General features: G+C 53.0%; 1 protein-coding gene across 1 annotated transcript; it reads right to left on the minus strand.

The window, feature by feature from the left end:
* Positions 1–9,990: 9,990 nt before the first annotated feature.
* Positions 9,991–18,767, minus strand: NFATC4 (nuclear factor of activated T cells 4). Its single transcript, XM_052646645.1, has 10 exons — positions 18,647–18,767; positions 16,463–17,558; positions 14,862–15,024; positions 14,058–14,257; positions 13,578–13,750; positions 13,009–13,149; positions 12,064–12,119; positions 11,684–11,810; positions 10,908–11,489; positions 9,991–10,178 (listed from the first exon to the last, which is right to left on the minus strand). Exons 1-10 carry the CDS (start codon positions 18,744–18,746, stop codon positions 10,111–10,113), a joined length of 2,706 nt encoding a protein of 901 aa, XP_052502605.1. The 5' UTR covers positions 18,747–18,767; the 3' UTR covers positions 9,991–10,110.
* Between the last annotated feature and the right edge of the window lie 342 nt (positions 18,768–19,109).

Consider the following 19,109-nt stretch of genomic DNA (forward strand, 5'->3'; position numbering starts at 1 on the left):
TGGCAGGCAGTTTCTTTACCGCTAGTGCCACCTGGGAAGTCGAAAGTGCTTACTAGCATTTATAGTAAATATTTGACAATCATTAGCTCTTCGTGGTTTTGTTAATACTCCTGCTCATAGTCAATCTTAAAGGAAGTCTAAAATATGAGATATAAAAATCAGCACATATTATCTGAACATCATGATTCTACCCAGCTTACAGGACTAATCACTCAGCCCAATCTGATGTCCTTCCACCCCCAAATGCACTGTTCAGCTTCCCAACATTCAGACCATACTGATCATCCGCTTTGCACAAAGATAACACAGACTCTGAATTTTTGTCCATTATATTCTTTCACTTCCTCAACCCATCAAAACCCTATCTGAAGTCTGAGGTCCCAATCAAATACAACTTCCCACTTCCTTCTGAAGGCTTCCCTGGTGGCTCAGATGGTTAAGAATCTGCTTGCAATGTGGGAGACCTAGGTTCGATCCCTGGGTCGGGAAGACCCCCTGGAGGAAGGCATGGCAACCCACTCCAGTATTCTTGCCTGGAGGATCCCCATGGACAGAGGAGACTGGCAGGCTGAAGTCCATTGGGTCTCAAAGAGTCAAGCACGACTGAGTGACTAAGCACAGCAGAGCAATGAACAATGAAGCCAGAGCAAACTTGTGACAGTGTCACATTTCGGAGAAGAAAAGATCACCCTCTTGTTCTACTCTCTTGTACTACAACTTCAGGGAAACCATGTGAAGTCCTGATGGAGGCAGGAAATGGAGCATAGCCAGAGCCACTCAAAATTGAGTGACCCCCAAATCAGGTGAGGCGATGGTCAGTAGCCAATGGGGTGCTAAGTTAGAGGTGCTAACATTTTCAGAATGGAGAAAATAATACCAAAACAACCTAAAATGGCATTGGAGTTTAACCTCTTTCACCTTGGAAAAACCGTTCATGCTCTGTATCTTCACTCGTGTTAGGGGTGATAAGATGTTTCAGCAGCTGGTTGAATCTAAGTGGTATGGTTTTGTAGCTTTCTTCCTCTGCCTATTGCCACAATGAGGGATAAAAGATGAAGAAGACTTCTCTGAGACTGAGCAACATCCTTAAAGGACCTAAGAATGGATGCAGAGGGGGCACAGTGAAGGTTCAAAGCTAGTTCTGCCCCTTGTCTCTACAAACACCCAGCCTGTTTACCCATCCCCACTCCACCCAACCAGGGAAGAACTGGGGGTTGGGGGCAGGGCTTGGACACCCTCTATTTTATCTAGCAGCCTTGAGAAGGAAGGTCACCTTCTGTAGCCTCCTCTGCACTCTGCCATCTGTTACATAAAGCTCTTCTTCTTGTTGTTTCTCAGTTGCTCAGTCCTGTCCCACTCTTTGTGACCCCACGGACTGCAGCACGCCAGGCTTCCCTGTCCTTCACCAACTCCCGGAGCTTGCTCCAACTCATGTCCATTGAGTTGGTGATGCCATCCAACCATCTCGTCCTCTGTCATCCCCTTCTCCTTGTGCGTTCAATCTTTCCCAGCATCAGGGTCTTTTCTAATGAGTCAACTCTTCACATCACATGGCCGAAGAATTGGAGTTTCAGCTTCAGCATCAGTCCTTACAATGAATATTCAGGGTTGATTTCCTTTAGGGATTGACTGGTTTGATCTCCTTGCAGTCCAAGGGACTCTCAAGAGTCTTCTCCAACACCACAGTTCAAAGCATCAATTCTTTGGTGCTCAGCCTTCTATATGGTCCAACTCTCACATCCATGCATGACTACTGGAAAAATCATAGCTTTGACTAGATGGACCTTTGTCAGCAAGGTAATGTCTTTGTTTTTTAATATGCTGTCTAGGTTGGTCATAGTTTTTCTTCCAAGGAGAAAGCATCTTTTAATTTCATGGCTGTAGTCACCATCTGCAGTGATTTTGGAGCCCCCAAAAATAAAGTCTGTGACTGTTTCCATTGTTTCCCCATCCATATGCCAAGAAGTGATGGGACCAGATGCCATGATCTTCGTTTTCTGAATGTTGAGTTTTAAGCCAGGTTTTTCACTCTCCTCTTTCACTTTCATCGAGAGGCTCTTTAGTTCTTCTTCTCTTTCTGCCATAAGGGTGGTGTCATCTGCATATCTAAAGTTATTGATATTTTTCTTGGTAATCTTGACTCCAGCTTGTGTTTCATCCAGCCAAGCATTTCACATGATAAACTCTACATATAAGTTAAATAAGCAGGGTGACAATATACAGCCTTGTCATACTCCTTTCTCCATTTGGAACCAGTCAGTTGTTCCATGTCCAGTTCTAACTGTTGTTTCTTGACCTGCATACTGGTTTCTCAGGAGGCAGGTGAGATGGTCTGGTATTCCCATCACACCATAAAACTCTAGCACATTGGAATTGGAAGCAATCTCAGACACTGTTTGGACCAGCACAACCTCTGCATTTCACTACTTAAAAAATGAGTGATATCCAAATGGGAGCATGAATCCCAGGGCCTTTGATTCCAAGTCTGAAGTTCAGTATCTGGACTGTCTGTCTGCCTCATGTGAAGGCAACCCTGCATGTTTACTTTTCACCTGATTTCACTCATGTGATAAGGAACCGGCTGCAATATCGTGGAAAATATTGCTGGACCTGGAGTTACAAGCTAACCTGCGAATCCCAGCTCTGTCCCTGGGAAGCTGTGTGACTCTTGACATTACTTAAGCCTTCTGTGTCTCGGTTTCCTCATCTATGAAATGGGAAGTAGTAATAGAACAACTTCCTGGGATTGCTGGGAGAGGATTAAATGAGGTGGGCTTTTTGAGGGCTTGATGAGATGCTTGGAGCAGAGTGAGCCTTCCCCAAATGTTATCTACTTCTGTTGCTGCTGTTCTTGGTACATATTTCGGAGCCTTGGTTGCAGCAAGCATGGAGTTAAAACACATAATGCATGCTCCTAACACACATCTCAAAAATGGCAGCTTTTATTATTCACTGTACAAGGAGAGACAGAGTTATAAACACTGACTCTGCTCTTTAGGACCTTACAATCTAGTAAGAGAAAACAGGGAAAGCTCTCTTAAAAGAATACAATTAACAGGCAAATCTATGATTCCTAGGGGCCACATGACTGTAAATTCTTAGAAAGGGGAATTGATCTTCAAGGGATGGTCTGAGAAACCGAAGAAAATGATATAGCATGGGAAGTTCTTAGGAACAGGAACAAGGTCTTGCTTTTTCTAACCTTCCTCCTCCCATCTGCCCACCCCACCCTCCCCCTTATTACTGCTGCCCCCTGGTGTCTATCACCTTCCTAGCGCTCCTGGGCGCTGTTCACCCCTGGGTCACTAGGAGGAAGGGGCCACCACCTGCCCCAGGGCACAGCCAAGCGGGACCGAAGTTTGGCTAGGTCCTGCTGGGAAGGAAACAAAAAAAGTCAAAGTATTAGTCGCTCAGTCATGTCCGACTCTTTGCGACCCTATGGACTGTAGCCTTGTCCATGGAATTCCCCAGGCAAGAATACTAGAGTGGGTAGCCATTCCTTTCGCCAGGGGATCTTCCCTATCCAGGGAGCAAACCCGGGTCTCAGGCTCTTCACCATCTGAGCCACCAGGGAAACCCGCTGGGAAGGAAGGGATCTCTTTTCTTCAGGCTCTCCAGCCTGGACAAGGACACAAACAGCAACTGTCTAGATGGAGGGGAGGGAAGAAACCAGGCATTCATGGTTCACTGGAAAGTGCATCCAAAGTGCCTGTGACACTTCCAGTGGCTGCGAGGCCTGGGAGCAGCAGACAGAGGGGCCGAGTCTCCAAAAGTGAGGCAACTGGGACACGTGAGAGCAGATTGCCCCTCCCCCACCAGAGCTTCAGCTTCACTCCTTCACTGGCGTCAGTGTATAAACATGCTTGTGTTTTTCCTTATAACAAAGATAAACATCTCCACCCTTTTCAAGATTCACAGTTATATATTTTATAGAATGCTTGCCAACTTGGGCTTGTTTGGTGCTTTCTTATGGGTTTAGGGAAAGAATATCATGGAGGTTACGTGAGATTCTTAATGTATCACATCAGGGACCCCCTGATATCAAATGACTTATTGCTGGTGATGTTAACCTTGATTTCTTGGTTAGGGTGGTATTTGCCTGGTTTCTCTACTGTGAAGGTTTTAATTTTTCCCTTTCCATACTTTCCATTTGTTAGAAGCAAGTCACTAAGTCCAGACCATGTTCAAGGCAAGAGGTATTAAGCTCCATCTTCTAGAGCAAGGGGTATCAAAGAATTTGGGACAGTACATTAAAACCCTCACAGTAATTAGTAGGGCTAATTTTGGAGCAGATACTTTGAGGCTTTACAAATATCCTGGTCTTCCTGAAAGTTTTACCTACTGATTTTAGCACTCATCAATGGATCTTGCCCATAGCAATCATTACTACCATGGTCTAATGGTAATTTCCTATTTCCCTTATTCCTTCTACACATATTAAGAGAAATTTTTTCTGAAAAGATTGTCCCTTCTCTCAGTTATTCAGTCATTTATTTGTAGCAGTGTGGACTTACAGAGATTTATTATTTGAATTATAATCTAATATTATCACTACTTTTTACATTGCTCAAATTGTTTCAGCTCTGGCCACTGGGACATCATTTGAGTTGGCTCTTGTGTCTTTTGAATAGGCACCTTGCCTTTTTGGCACTTACTTTCTGGCAATGTACATTGCTCCAGAATTACCTTGTATTTTCCCTGTCCCAGTTCTAGAATTAGCCATTTTTCCAAAGAACCCTGGTTCCTTTTATTGGAGAATGTTATTTAGAAGCCAAAAGCTAGATGCTAGGTGTCTCCATTGCTAATGGAGTGCCACTCGTTTTAGGCTTTCCTAGCAGACAAAGCTAGCAAATATATGTATGTATATTAACCCCTATATGCCCACAACAGCTATATTTATCTCTGCATCTCTTTGTGTGTCTGTGTGTAATATGTACATATATATCATAGAGATACCTATGGATTATTGGTCTATGTAGATATTTATGTAGCTCCATTATATATATTCTATAACATGGATAATATTATCTTGATAGACATAGATATATATAAAGTGAGAATGAGTTCATTCTGTTATCTCCAACTTGAATCCAGCGCCACAGTTTATTCTGGCCTTCCACCCCCCACATCAAACTAACCACCCTCTTCTTTCCCTGGCAGTGAAAACCCTATCTCACTACAATTTATTTACTTACTGTTCAACACTAGCATACAGGTTAAGTAGTTTCAGAATTGTTAACCTGTGACGCATTTGCCAGCTATAATCTTTATGTGTGATTCCTTTTGTCTCACAGTTTCCAGTCAAAACAGTTTTCCAAAACTACTTGTTTTAGCTCCTCCCCCACATGTTCTGTTTATATTCATAATACAGTTAGATTCATATAGTACATTTTGCATTCTATTTAGGATTGAATGACTTTTAGAAGTTTTGATTACAATTAAGTTCTGTCTTTGTAGAGTTCTATAGATCTCGGCATAGAAAAGTGGCATAGAGTCACGATAATCACCCACAACAGTTCCATCGCACTGAAAATTCCCATGTGCGATCCCCTTGCAGTCAACACCAGCTTGTTCTCTAAGTATTCCCCCTGCAACCGCTGATCTGTTTTCTCTCTATCATTTTGCCTCTTCCAGAATGTCATGTAAATAGAATCACACAAAATGTAGCCACTTGAGTCTGGCTCCTTCCACTTAGCAAAGTGCCTTTAATGCTTATGTATATTGTTGCATGAATCAATAGTTCATTGATTTTTCTTGCCGGGTAGTATTCCACTGTATGGGGCTTCTCAGGCAGTACTAGCGGTAAAGAACCTGCCTCAATGCAGGAGATGTAACAGACACAGATTCAGTCCCTGGGTCGGGAAGATCCCCTGGAGGAGAGCATGGCAACCCACTCCAGTATTCTTGCCTGGAGAATCCTATGGACGGAGGAGCCTGGCAGGCTGTAGTCCACAGAGTCACACAGAGTTGGAGACGACTGAAGTGACTTAGCACATACGCACGCATGCATTCCACCACGTGGACATACTACAGTTCATCTGTTTACCCACTGAAGAACATCTTGGTTGTTTCCAGTTTGGGTTGTTAATGAATAAAACTGCCATACACATTTGGGAACAGACTTTTGTATGGGCATATTTTTTTATTTACCAGGGTCAATATGTAGGGAAGAGATTGCTGGTGGTATTGCATGGCAAGTCTATGCTTAACCTTATAAAGAATACCCACACTGTTATGTCTTTAAGTCTTGTATAGTCAAGAGGTTCCTTCCCCATCTCCTTTTTTCCCTTTTCTTTTCTTGAAATGTTTTTGTGGAATCCATCAGACAATGATGCCATTAAAACCATCTTCTAAAAATACACCAAACCCCTGCACACTTCCCAAACTGCGTCTGGAGTTTCCAGGAGGTATGTGAGATGTTACTCCTCTGCAGCCTTCTTCCCGACACTTACCAAGTCTGGCAAGTGGGCTCTGGCTCCAAGCAGAGCCCAAACCCACCTGGAAGCCTGCCCAGTGTGCCCTCCCCACGTGCCTTAGAGGTCCAGACATCCAGCCGGAGAAGGAGACTCGAAAGTTCTAGGGCAGCTCGTCTTGCACCCAAGCTCCCTGCTGCCCCGAGACCATCTCAGATCGTCCAGGGAGCAAGACAGAGCCGGGTGAGGGGAGTGGTGAGCTGCAGCGGCAAGAATGTGTGTGCCTTTCCCCTCCCCTAGCACACCTTTCCAGGTGACCTTCCGTCCAGAATAGGCCAGACTAGATCTGTGAGAAGGGGGCAGGGAGCCGTTTTAGAGCCTGAAGTGGGAAGGAATGACCCTTAATTGACAAGCAACGCTAGTTCTCAAGCTTCCTGGTCCTGGAGAATCACCTAGGGTACTGTTTAAAATGCTGAAACTCAGGCCTGCCCCCAGAGAATACAACAGAGTAGGTCAGGGGTTGCCTAGGAATCTGTATGAAGAACAAAAATGAAAAAAGAAATAAATAAAGCCCAAAACTCTCCCTAATGACTCAAACACAAGTGATCCTCAGACCACACTTCGAGAAACCCTGGCCAAGAAAATGTTTTCTGGCACCAACCGAAGGTCCACCCTCCTCCTGTCTCCCCCAACTCCAGCCTCAGGGAGTTGGATGTCTGTAGGAACCTGGGAAGAGACAATGACCCTGGGAGCTGACCTACTTTAGGATTCTAATGGGAAGAGGGGTTAGGCCTATAAATCGTGGGCCCAGAGGGCAGAACGGTGCCGTGGCAGAGCAGTTGGAAGCAGATGGAAGAACTGTAAGGCAAATCGACTGTACCAATCCCAACCTGTTGCTGTCATTGTTTAGTCACTAAGTCGTGTCTGACTCTTTGCAACCCCATGAACTGCAGCACACCAGGCTTCCCTGTCCTTCACCATCTCCTGGAATTTGCTCAGATTCATGTCTATTGAGTCAGTGATGCTATCTAACCATCTCATCCTCTGCCACCCTCTTCTCCTTTTTGCCTTCAATCTTTCCCAGCATCAGGGCTTTTTCCAACTCATTGGAAAAGTATTGAAGTTTCAGCTTCAGCATCAGCCCTTCCAATGAGTATTCAGGGTTGATTTCCTTTAGGATTGACTGCTTTGATCTCCTTGCTGTCCAAAGGACTCTCAAAGTGTTCTCCAGCACCACAGTTCGAAAGCATCAGTTCTTCAGTCCTCAGCCTTCTTTACGGTCCAACTCTCACATCCATACATGACTACTGGAGAAGCCTAAGCCCAACCATCTAGTGGGAAAGCGCCCTTTACCTTTGGATAGGTTTCCCACTATGGCTACAAAGCCCCTCAGAATCCAGCTGCTGCTTCCCCCTGGCACCCCATTACTAGAACTTCACCCGTCCTATGAGTGTGCCAAGGCCCTGATCTGTGGGCCCTCCCTCCAGATATAGTCCATTTGGGGGTACTGCCTGGGCCTGCCCTTGCACCACTCTCAGCCCAGTCAACCCCCAGGTCATGCTTCAGATCTCAGTCTAGAGGTCAACCCCAAAGTTCCCTCTGACCCCCACAGCTGGATGGAGCGTCCCTACTCTCTGTATCCCATGTTAAAATTATTTATTCCCCCCCACTCATCTGACATACTGTCTGTATAAGAAACCTTTACTGAGTTGAATTGTTGAGTTATAATGCACTGTTTTTAATCTGTCACCCCATGAGGCTACAGGGTCCTCTAGGATCCACTAGCTGGCACTTAGTAGCTGCTCAATAAATGCCTGGCAGTGAATGAATGGCAGTGCCCTGGCAGAGAATAAAATGGTCTGCCCAGGGAGGCAATGAGCCCTCATCACTAAAACCTTTCATTCACACAGGCTGATGCATCCGCTGTCAGAGATCTTGCAGGGGGAGTTGAAGAGTGCTGGCTAGGACATGCGCCCTGGGTCCTTCCTGCCACGGGAGCATGGGGTGACCACACTAGCCCTGTGGAGGATACCTTTGAGGAGCAGCCACGCCCCAGCGAGCCAATCACCTGATGTCAGTCTGGTTCGCAGCAGTTTGTGTTCAGGAAGATAAAGCAAATTCATTGCAAAACAGCAATGACCAGACCAGAGGTCATCCTGGTTCTCTTGTCCTCCATTCCAGAATCAGCTTCTGTCACACCCACCCCTGAACACATGGGGACTTGCCAAGCCTGTCTGTACACACTGGACACAGAGAGGCCCCACCAGCCTTGAGGCAAGGCAAGTTCCTAATACCTTGAATATCTCTGGGGCATGACCCCCTGCTGTGTGCCAGGCTCTCCCCAACCCACTGGGACTTGGGCCCCCTAGGCTGTGAAGACAGGGGCCAATCCAGGTTTCCCAGGCTGGGCTTGTCAGTGGTTAAAGGTGCACGTTTAGAGTGGGCCGGAGTTCAGGCAATGCCAGGGCTTCCAGGGAGCCGCTTAGCTTCCTTCATTCTACCTCTGAAGCATAGATCTTTCCCAAATGTCTTCACAGTCCCCAAAGAGGGGAGAATCCAGAGCATGGATGGGCCCAGGCCATTCCTCCCTCAGCCCCTACTCTGCTCCAGAGAAATAAGCTTCGGGGGCCTGACCCCCACAGGTTAGGACATCTGAGGGTGGGCTGGGGGCAGGAGCCCACGAGTGTAGCGTTCAACCTGCTATTGATTAGCTGTGTGATAAAGGGCAAGTCCATTTCCCTCTCTGAACCTTTGAGTCCTCCTTGATAAATGAGGGAGAGGGACTAGACGGGTGTTTCCTGACCCTGGCTATGAATCAGAATCATCTCAGTGATAGTAAGTGAAAATAACTTGAAAATACACAGATTTTCCCAAAGCGCCTAAAGGAATCTGAATCCCCAGGGAGGAGAGGTTTACAAGCTCTCGCTCCCAACCTCGCCCTGGTTGCTTAGGGGGAGCCTCTGTTGTTGGTATTGTTTAATCCCTAAGTTGTGTCTGATGTTTTGTGACCCTATGGACTAGAGCCCGCCAGGCTCCTCTGTTCATGGCATTTCCCAGGCAAGAAGATGGAAGTGGGCTGCCATTTCCTTCTCCAGGGGATCTTCTTAACCCAGGGATAGATCAGTGTCTCTTGTATTGACAGGCAGATTCTTTACCACTGCACCACCAAGGAAACCCCCTAAGGAGCCTCTGGGACCCTTCAAACCCTCCCCAGCCCCCTGTACCATGACTCTGGGATGCGGTCTTCCCAGCCACAGCCCACCCCTTACCAGGTTCTAAGCTTCCTCCAGCCAGGGCTAGAGTAAGCTGCCCCGTATCTCTCTCTCCAAAGAGTTCTGGAGCCGGAAGCACTAGTCAGCGAGCAGTTTATTAGCCATCAGCCTGTCCGGGCCTCCCCATGCGGAGGCCTGTACACAGTCTAGACAGGGCCTTCGCTCCCGGCAACCCTCCAGTCCTCGTGTGCAGGCCCCACCCAGAGTCCACCCCCACCCCAGTCCTCCACACTCTCCTGCTCCCACCCCTTCAAGGCAGCACCAGACGGGGGGGCCACACCTCAGCTAGAGGAGGGGAGGGAGGGCAAGGGAGAGGAGGCGAGAGCTGGGGAAAACGGAACCAGATTGGCCCCCAAGCCTCTGGAACCACCACCCCAGGACAAGGGAAAGTGGGTAGAGCTGGGGGCGGGGTGCCAGGCGATGGTTCAGGCGGGAGGCTCTTCTCCAGGAGGTGCAGGGAAGCCACTCAGGTCTCGGCCAATGATCTCACTCACTGTAAAGGAGGGGCAGTTGAGAGACTGGGAGCAGGGCAGGTCGCCTCCTTTTCCAGAGACCCCCAATCCATTCCAGGCAGGCCTCCCTCTAGGATGCCTCTAGATTCCTCCTGCACCGGCTGGCTTCTCTTCCACTGGGCCTCAGTTTCCCCACTGTGTCCTAACACCTGCTCTCAATCAAATCTTGCTCAACTCTGTCCACGTGGGCTCTCCGGCCCTCATGCCAGCCCCTTCCTGCTGGCTCAGCCCACACTGTCAGCAGGGCCGGAAGTGGGTGTAGCCGATGGGAAGGAGAAGAGGTGAAATAAGTGTCCTCATCGCCACTTAAGACCACAGTCACCATGTTTGGGGGGAGGTGAGACAAGGGAAAACTTGACTGGAACACCAACAAACCACTGCCCTTCTCTGAAACTCAGTGTCTGAATCTGCAGATTGAGGGAGCTAGATTGAATGGTCTTGCAAGTACTTCTAGCCCTGTGTCTTTGTGATCTGGGGTCAAGGGCCTAGGCAGGAGAAGGGTGGGGTGGGTACTCCCTGCCCCCTTCAGAATTAAGTTAACCGGAGTCAGCTGGCCACACGCACCAGGCACTTGCCTTCTGAGACCCTCCAACTGGCCCCGAGGGGCCACTGGGGCCCAGTCTCTGGAAAGCCAAACTCCAGCCCTCAGTAAACATGCAGAGCAATCTCTTGCACACACTCACACTCGCAGCCCTGGGTCCCACACCCACCTTCCTCCAGCGTGATACCCTGGATAGGGACACTGTCTCGGAAGCCGCTGCCGTAGCCACCCCTGGATTTCTCCTGCTCCGGAGCCCCCTCCCCAGGGCCGTAGCTTGGCCCTACCTCACTGTATCCCTCAGCAGGTGGGGGGTGAACACTGCCCTGGGAAGGGAAGGGACCTTCAAGTGGTGGGGATGAAGGCAGTGGGGGCCGGAAGGGGGAGGGAGGAGGGAACTGCAGCCCCAGGGGAAAGGGGGAGCCCCGTCCTCCATAGGGGTCACTAGGGAAGGGCCGGGGAAGGAGAGAGACTGGAGGTGGGCGGGCATAACCTGTGGCACCCCCGGTCTCAGGGAACATCCGCAGGCCGGGTCTGTAGGATGGTGGGGGCCCCGTCTGGGGGTACAGAGGGGGCGTGCCATAGCTGAAGCCTTCTGACAGGTAAGGAGTTTCATAAGCAGGGTCTTCATGGGGATAGGAGGGGTAGGGGGGCCTGGGTGGTGAGAAGTCCATGTCAGAGCCAAAGGGGGGGCCCGATGCTGAGGGGAAGCCCCGGAGAGATGCATCCGGCAGAGGCTCCTCCTTGAAGATCACTGGGTGGAGGGGAAACAGAAGGACATGCTGGTGAGAGGGCTGGCAGTCTCCCCACCACACACCAGCCAACCTCACCTCTCCAGCCCAGCCCTCACCCACCTCTTAGCCCCTCTCCATGGGGCACTGCATCCCTCCGCCCCTGCCTTAGCCCCCACATCCCCACCCTGCCACCACAGGCTGTGCCAGAACGCACCAGGCAGGAACTTGAAACTCTGGGTAGGACTGCGCTTCCTCCGCCCATTGGAGACGTAGAAGTAGGCCTGAACCGGCCGGGACACGCGCTTGTTGCTGTACTCGGGGACCGTCAGGGTCAGAGTCACCTGGGGCGGAGGAGAGGATGAGGCAGGGAGCCCTCTGGATCTAGGCTCAGCCCAAACGCCACCTCCTGGCTTCTTCCATTTGCAAAGGAGCAAAATTCATCCCCCAGAGGTGTCCCTGCTTCCAGAATGGCCAGGATGTCTCCTCTAGCAAAGAACAGGTAGCTTCTGGAGTCCACTCCCAAAGCAAGGGAGTCAGCTGAGAATTTCCTGACTTTTCCCACCCCCAGGGTGGAGCCCCTAGGAACACGGGTACCTCATTGCTCTGCAGCCGGTTCACCGTGGCCTCCTCCTCCCATTGCAACTTTCCATCTGTGCAGAAAGAACAGGGAGCTCCAGCCCAGCCCCACAGTCCCTGCCCACTGCCCAGGCCTCTGCCATTTCCCCTCTTGCTGAGCTAAGGCCAGACTCGGAAGGTCCCAACAAAGCCTGGCTCACAGAAGAGCCCACTCCCTGTTTACTCAACTGAATGGAACAGGCCAGGTTTAAAACTGTCTCCAAGATCTCAAGCTATCAGTTGAGCCAAAAGAAATGGCAGGCCCAGTCCAGGAACCAGAAAAAACTCATGAGCCCTCCCACCCAACTCCAAACATCCCCTCCCATGATAGAGCTGGAAGGAAGTTCACGGGTAGGAAATGGTCTCAGCTTGAAGGGAGTCAATAAGACTCCAAGTCTCAGGACCCAGAACCTCTGACTCTGCTCTGATATGGTCCTAGGGTGCTAAACTTGAAGGCAGGCGCTGGGGCTCTGGGCAGGCAGGGTTAGGGGCAAGCTGCAGCCTCAGGTTGGGGGTGTACCTGGGCCCCTCAGTCTTCCCTTCTGCACCCCTGCAACTTTCTGCTGGGGTGCCTCCCAGGCTCCTGTCGCCATAGCTGTGCTGCCAGTCCCGAAGCTCAGGAGGAGCTCAGGGTCTGGCAGTGAGGGTATAGTCCCCTCTTCCTTTCTCATCTTCCCTGTCCACATGGGGGTAAATTAGCTCACAGCTGACTCATCTTTAATAAAAAGAATGTGTATTTCTTACGTTTATTCGCCATCTTGAGCACTTCAGATGGCTGTCATACGCATGGGAAGCAGACAGTGTAAGAGGAAGGGCAGTCTTTCCATTCCATTTTACAAATAAGGAAATTGAGGCTCCACTTGCTAGTTGAGAGACTGTTCACCCTCCCCGTTCCAAGCTCTTCCTCCCGGAATGGGTACTCACCAGGGCCCCTCTCGATGAACACCACCTTGGAGTCTGGCAGGAAGTTGGAGCCAGTCAGCACGAGCTCCTCCCCTCCCCTGACAGAGCAGGCACTGGGGCTGTAGGCCTCCACCTGGGGCAGCTCCTGAGCTGATCGCTGGGCTGCAGAGCAGTGCAGGAAAGGCTTGGCTGGGCTGCTATGGAGAAGACAGGCTCCTGCGCCCCCACCCTGCCTAGGATAACTGCCACAGGGCCTGGAGGAGCCCTCCTCAGCGGCAGACACACAAGAAAAACAACAGTCTTCCTGGGGTCACACAGACATGTAAGGAACCCCTCCTGGGCGGAGAGAGAGGGCAACAAGGGGCTGCCCAGGGGCAGATGGAGGCTAGGGTTGCTCTGGTCCAGCCCAGGGATCGAATCTGCAGCAGGGGGAAAATAGAACACTTCCCCCAGCCCATCCACAATAGAAATAAAGGCTGGGTCCCTTAGGGGACCAGCCAGGCAAGGCACACTCTGCGGAGGAGATGGGCAGACAGACAGACAAGAAGTTAGCCAGAGGCAGAAAGGTGGCACAGGGCCTCTTTGCTCACAGCACTCGATGGGCACCGATGCTGTCTGCACCGAGACCACCTTCCCGCTGCCTTGGGGCACGTGTACTCGGAACACCAGCCGCACGCGTGTGTTCTTGCGCCCGATGTCCGTCTCGCCCTTCCGCAGTTCGATATCTGAGTTCCGCAGCTTCAGGATTCCGGCACAGTCAATGCTGAAGCCAAAGAACAGAAGGCAAATCGTCCCATCTGAGGCCAGAAGGGGATGCCTCCCAAGAAAGGAGTCCCCATCCTCCATCCAAAGCCCTAAATGACCTTCTCTGGGAGATTATGGGGGTGGCTGTTTTAACCCAGAGTGCTCCCCACCCCCAAAGTCCTCTTCTAGATAGTGAGAGGGCCTGGCACCTTCTAGGGATGATGTCTAACTCCTCTGGGGAGAGGAAGAGTTGGCCTAGCTTAGGCTCCATGGAAAAGGCTAGTCCTGAAGCCCAAAGACTAGAAGGAGGTGGAGTGAGAACCTACTTGGCCGCCATGTTGTTCTCAGGGAGCAGGGTCATCTCCAGCACCTTGGTGCCACTGACTACGGCTTCGTAGCTGGCCGTGGCTACCATCTTGCCGGTGATGCGGTGCACCTGATAGAAAGCATGGGGCCGCAGGTTCCTCTCGTCTGCGGTGCCGATGAACATCTGCAGGGTCAGGGGCTTCTCGCTGTAGCCCAGGAGCTGGCAGAGGGAGACGAGGCCACCCAGCTGAAATCTGCCCTGTCTCATCCTTCACCCACCCCCAAGTTTTCAGTCCCCACCCCCGCCCCCTCCAGAGGAGTGAAAGATAACGGATATCCTGGAAGGGATTCCCAGGGGGGATTGGGCACCAACTCTCCACCAGCTGGGGAGAAAACGTGGCCTGGAGTTCACAGTGTTATTCTTGGAATGAGGCCCAAACTGGGCTGGGTGAAGGGGAAAATCTTCCACGAGAGACTGGCCCAACTCAACGGAGACAACCTAACTCCCAGTGAACTTTGGCCTCAGCCTAACCCCTCCCCCACATCTGGCAGCCCACCATCTTCCAGAGTAGACAGGAGGCTGGTGTCCCATGGGATGAATGGAGTGGGGGTGGAGGGACAGAAGAGTAGAAAGTACATCCGGGTCCCTGAAGTGCACCCTTCCTCCCCCAGCACTAGTCCCTCCCCCAGGCCGCCTGCAGGGTCATTGCTGAGAAGAGAGTGTGGGAAAGGGCAGTGCCATGGGTCTGCACAGCTGGGGCCCATCTGCAGGGATCTGGGACTGGAGAAGAGACAGGCTATCAGGCCTGGCTTCTACCACTTACCTTGACTACAGGGTGACCACCAGGGGCTGCTTTGACAGCTCCCCGGCTGCCCTCTGTCTCATAGTGGGCCCTGTGGTGGGCTCTGGGCTGTACCTCGATCCTCAGCTCCAGCTGCTCATACTGGCTGGGCAAAGGCCAGTCGAGCGGGGGGAGGGCAGAGGTCCTGGAGAGAGACACAGAGAAGCAGTGATCACCTGCAGCCTCAGACCTGAGTCAGGGCAACCCTGGGTCCCAACTCCCAGCGGTGTGAGGGAGGGAAGGGGCTGGTGGGTTTGAGAGAAAGGAAATCAGAGCAGAAGTAAAATGGTCCACAGTCTAGAATCAGGGGCAATAGGGGACAGGCCTCTCAGAGGCCCTCGAGATAGGGGGGTGGGGGACACCAGGACTGAGACTCCCTTCTTCCCAGCTCTGAACACTGGGTCTGGTGGGGGTGGGGCAAGTGTTCCCCTGGATACAGAGGAACCCCAAGCCCGGTCTAACCCTCCCAGGCCTGGATGGGAAGAGTCAAATAAAGAAGCACAAATTCAGGGAATTCCCTGGTGGTCCAGTGGTTAGGACTCTAAGCTTTCACTGCAGGAGGTACAGGTTCCATCCCTGGTCTAGTGATCAGGAGCTAAGATCTCGCATTTCAAGTAGAACATAGTGGGCTAAGCAACCCAGCAACTAACAGAGCAGGGACTGATCGCATCCCTTCCCAGGCCAGCGCACTTTCCACTAGTTGGAGCTGGACGGGTGGGTTCCAGAGAGCTGGGGATACAGATGCAAATTCCTTGTAGTGAGCACCCAGACACTCTGGGCCAGGGGATCTCAACTGGTAAGTGCCCCCAGGTGACACTCGGCAATGTCTGGAAACAACTAAAAAGTTGTTACAACTAGGAGAGTGGATAGAGGCCAGGATGCTGCTAAACATCCTACAATGTCCAGCACAACTGACACAACAAAGAATTATTCTGCTCAAAATATCAGGAGAGCTGAGGCTGAGAAACCCTGCCCTACAAGAACCCAGAGGAATGGGTGCTAAGGTTTCTTTCCCCCAGGGAATTTTTCTGGATGAAACCAGCTCAATCTGACATCCAAGACTTAGGATTATAGAAATAGACACGGTTCTTTGAGGGTGAGAGGTGTAGAAGGGCAGTAAGAACTGCTTGTTTTAACATGAATTCTTTGACTTGCAAACACATGCTACTTCATCCAAATTTTGCAGATATACTTTTAAGCCACAAGTCAGGCCTGAGAAATTGAGTTAGAGAAAGGGGACTTCCTGCTGCCCATTGCAGGGCAGAATTCCAGCCCAGGATCCAGCACAGAGCTAGTGGTGGAGGATGCCTAGAGGAATTCCTCCTTTACCTAGGTGGTCCTTCTAGGGTTCCAGGGACTTTTTCTAATTAATATACAAGGAGTGACTGACCTTCGGCAAATCATCTGTCCAAAGGAGATGCATGTTAAAAAATGCTTCCTAAAACTGAGTGAATGGCAGCAGTCAAGCTGGTAGTAGATTCTCTTTTCTGTGTCCTAGGACCTTTTCCAAATTCATCCCTTGACCCTCCTGCTCCCTGTGTGGGATGGCTGGAGACAGTAGTGATTTCAGGCACAACCCTCACCTGAAGATGGGGCTGTGTCCCCCGATCCGGGCCTTGGACCACGCCAGTGGAGAAGGCACCGCCAGGTAGTCCATGCCAGCCGCCTCCTTCCGAGGACCCCCAGGAGGAGCCCCGGCCTCCTCTGCTCCCGAGGGCAGCTTCCCATTGCACGGGGCAGGCTCCTCAGACCGAGGCAGGGCCACGGCCTGCTCGCTGGAAGTCCTCCGGGTCTTCTGCGGGATGCTTTCGGCCGATGGGGCTCCCACATAGTCAAAGGGGCCAGGGGAGCCAGGGTCCCGGACCAGAGGCAAGGGGGGTGGTGGAGGTGGTTCAGGCCCCTCCTCCCCTAGGCTGCCTCGGCGGGACAGAGCTGGGGAGGCCGAAGATGGGGTTCCTGAGCTGGAATAGCGCCTCTTGCCACATGGAGAGGCAGGTCGTGGGGAGGCTGGGGTGGGCCCAGGAGCACTGAGGAGTAGCCAGCTATCCTCTGGCCCCCGGCCTCCAGGACTCGGACCATACAGGCTCCAGGGGTCATCGGGGGTCCACGGCCTCGGGGAGGCCCGGGGTGAGGGCAGTGGGGAGCCCAGGCCAAAGCGGGAGGCTGCCTCATTTAGCTCAGACTCCACCTCATCACAGGCCGCATACAAGGCTGCCTCGTCCGAGGCATCCGAGAAGAAGCTCCAGGAGGACAGGCTGCTGCTGCCTGGGCTCGGACTGAAGAATGGGCCCCCACCCTGGCCCCCTGCCTCTCGGTAGCCTCCAAAGCCTTCCGGTGGGGGGTAGTCCCTGGGGGAGCCTTCCCCCCAGGGATCTGGGTTGTCCTCCAGCGCAGCTGGTGGGTCAGGAGTGGGAGAGATAGAGGTGATGCGGATGCTGGGGCACTCAAGAACACGGCCTCCCCCAGCCCCCCCGGAGCTCCCTCCCGGCCCCCCCAGCCTCACTGACCGGGCTGGCTGGCTCTCCCAAGTGCCAGGTGAGGGGGCCGGGCGGGGTGGTGGGGAGTGCATGCCAGGCCGAGGGGGTGGAGGCCGGGGAATGCCAATGGGAGCAGCGCCATAGGGAGGGGGCTCCCCCAGGGCCAGACGGCAGCATGGTGGGGCGTCCTCTGAGTCCAGTTCTGTGGAAAGGGAAGGAGACAGAGACAGGGATGACGCAGAAGGCGGGGAGAGAAAGAGGCAGGTGAGATGTCTAGGTTCCTGAAGTGGGCAGCCACCCCCAGCCGGTATGCTACCCCCGCCTCAGCAAAGAGAGGTCTCTGAAATGCCCTTCAGAGCCACAAAGACAAAAGCAGAGTTGGACTTGGGAAGGTGGAGAAGATAGATCCAGAAGTGTTGGACCTTTTCCTACTCAGAGAACCTCAGGGCTCTGGCGCTGGGATCTGGGGTACCAAACAGGGGGCGGGTCTCAAGGCGGGTCGAGAGGGGCTGGAGCTGGGTTTGGAGGCGTGTTTAGGGAAGCGTTGGGCTGGGCTGGGGGCGACTCACACATGAACCCAATTAGTAGCGGTTCCCAAACCCCCAAACGGCGCTGGCAGGAGCCCCAGTTGCCATCGCAACGGTGGCCAGGGGAAGGGGGGCGCCAGGGCTGTGATGACGAGGGAAGGTGGCTCCTCCCTCACTCCCCCCAATCCGGGGGCGGGGGTGCAGCGAAGGGGGTGCTGCGCGCCGCCCCGGCGAGGCGCGGGGGGGCGGGGGCGCGGGCTGCGCGGATTCCGTGCGAGCGGCGGCCGCCGCCCCCGGCTCAATCGCAGCCATCTGCCTCTCATTGCGGCCAGACGGGGGAGGGGGAGGGGCGCCCTGGCGGGGCCTGAGAGCGCCCCCAGCCCCTGGCGTCCCGTCCGCCGGCCCAGGGCTCCGTCCCCGAGGGGCAAGCTCCAGAGCGCAATGTCCCCTTTCCCTGGCGGCGCCCTGGGCTCTCAGGACCGTGTTCCCACCCGCCCCGCATCCCAGTGACAGTCGGCCCTGCCGAGAGGCGGCGCGCAGCCAACGGCACCCCCACCCCCACCCCAGTCACGACCTAAAAAGGAGAAAGTGGTGCTGGGCCCCCAGCCTCACGTCCGCAGATCCCCCCGAGCCCCGCGACTTCCCGCAACCTCTGACCCCCTCATCTCTCACCCCAGGCTCTCTCTCCTGAAGCCCCCAGACTCAGGACACCCGCTCCCTTCCCTCACGGAGCCCCAGACCCCTTTCCCAGCCCCGCACTGACCTTCCCCCGCCCCACCCGCGCCCAGCGGGGGGGCCTCCTTTTCCTCCCCGAACACCAGCTTAAACTCCAGCTCCTCATCCTCGCAGCTCGCTGCCCCCATGGGTCCGGCCGGAGCCCCCAGGTCCCGGTCTGGGCGGGAGGGGGGATCTCAGGAGGCTGCAGTGTCTTAACCGGCGACTCCCTCCCTCCCTTCTCTGAGACGCCCCCTCCTCCGCCGCTGACGCCTCCCTCCGGACGCCCCCTCGTTATTATAGAAACTTTTCCAAACTTTTTTCCCCGAACTTCTTCAAAGTGCTCCCCCAGCCTGTCTCTGATTGGCTGCCGGGGATGCTCCAGCCCCTCCTCCAGGGATGAGATGGGAAAGCCACGCGCCCCTTGTGCCCCCTCCCTCCCGCAACCCTCCCCCTCTCCCTCCCTCGGTCCTCTCTCCAGTCCCTCCCCCTCAAAAAAAAAAGAACAAAAC

The sequence above is a fragment of the Budorcas taxicolor genome, chromosome 10 (assembly GCF_023091745.1).
Source record: "Budorcas taxicolor isolate Tak-1 chromosome 10, Takin1.1, whole genome shotgun sequence".
Classification (NCBI taxonomy): domain Eukaryota; kingdom Metazoa; phylum Chordata; class Mammalia; order Artiodactyla; family Bovidae; genus Budorcas; species Budorcas taxicolor.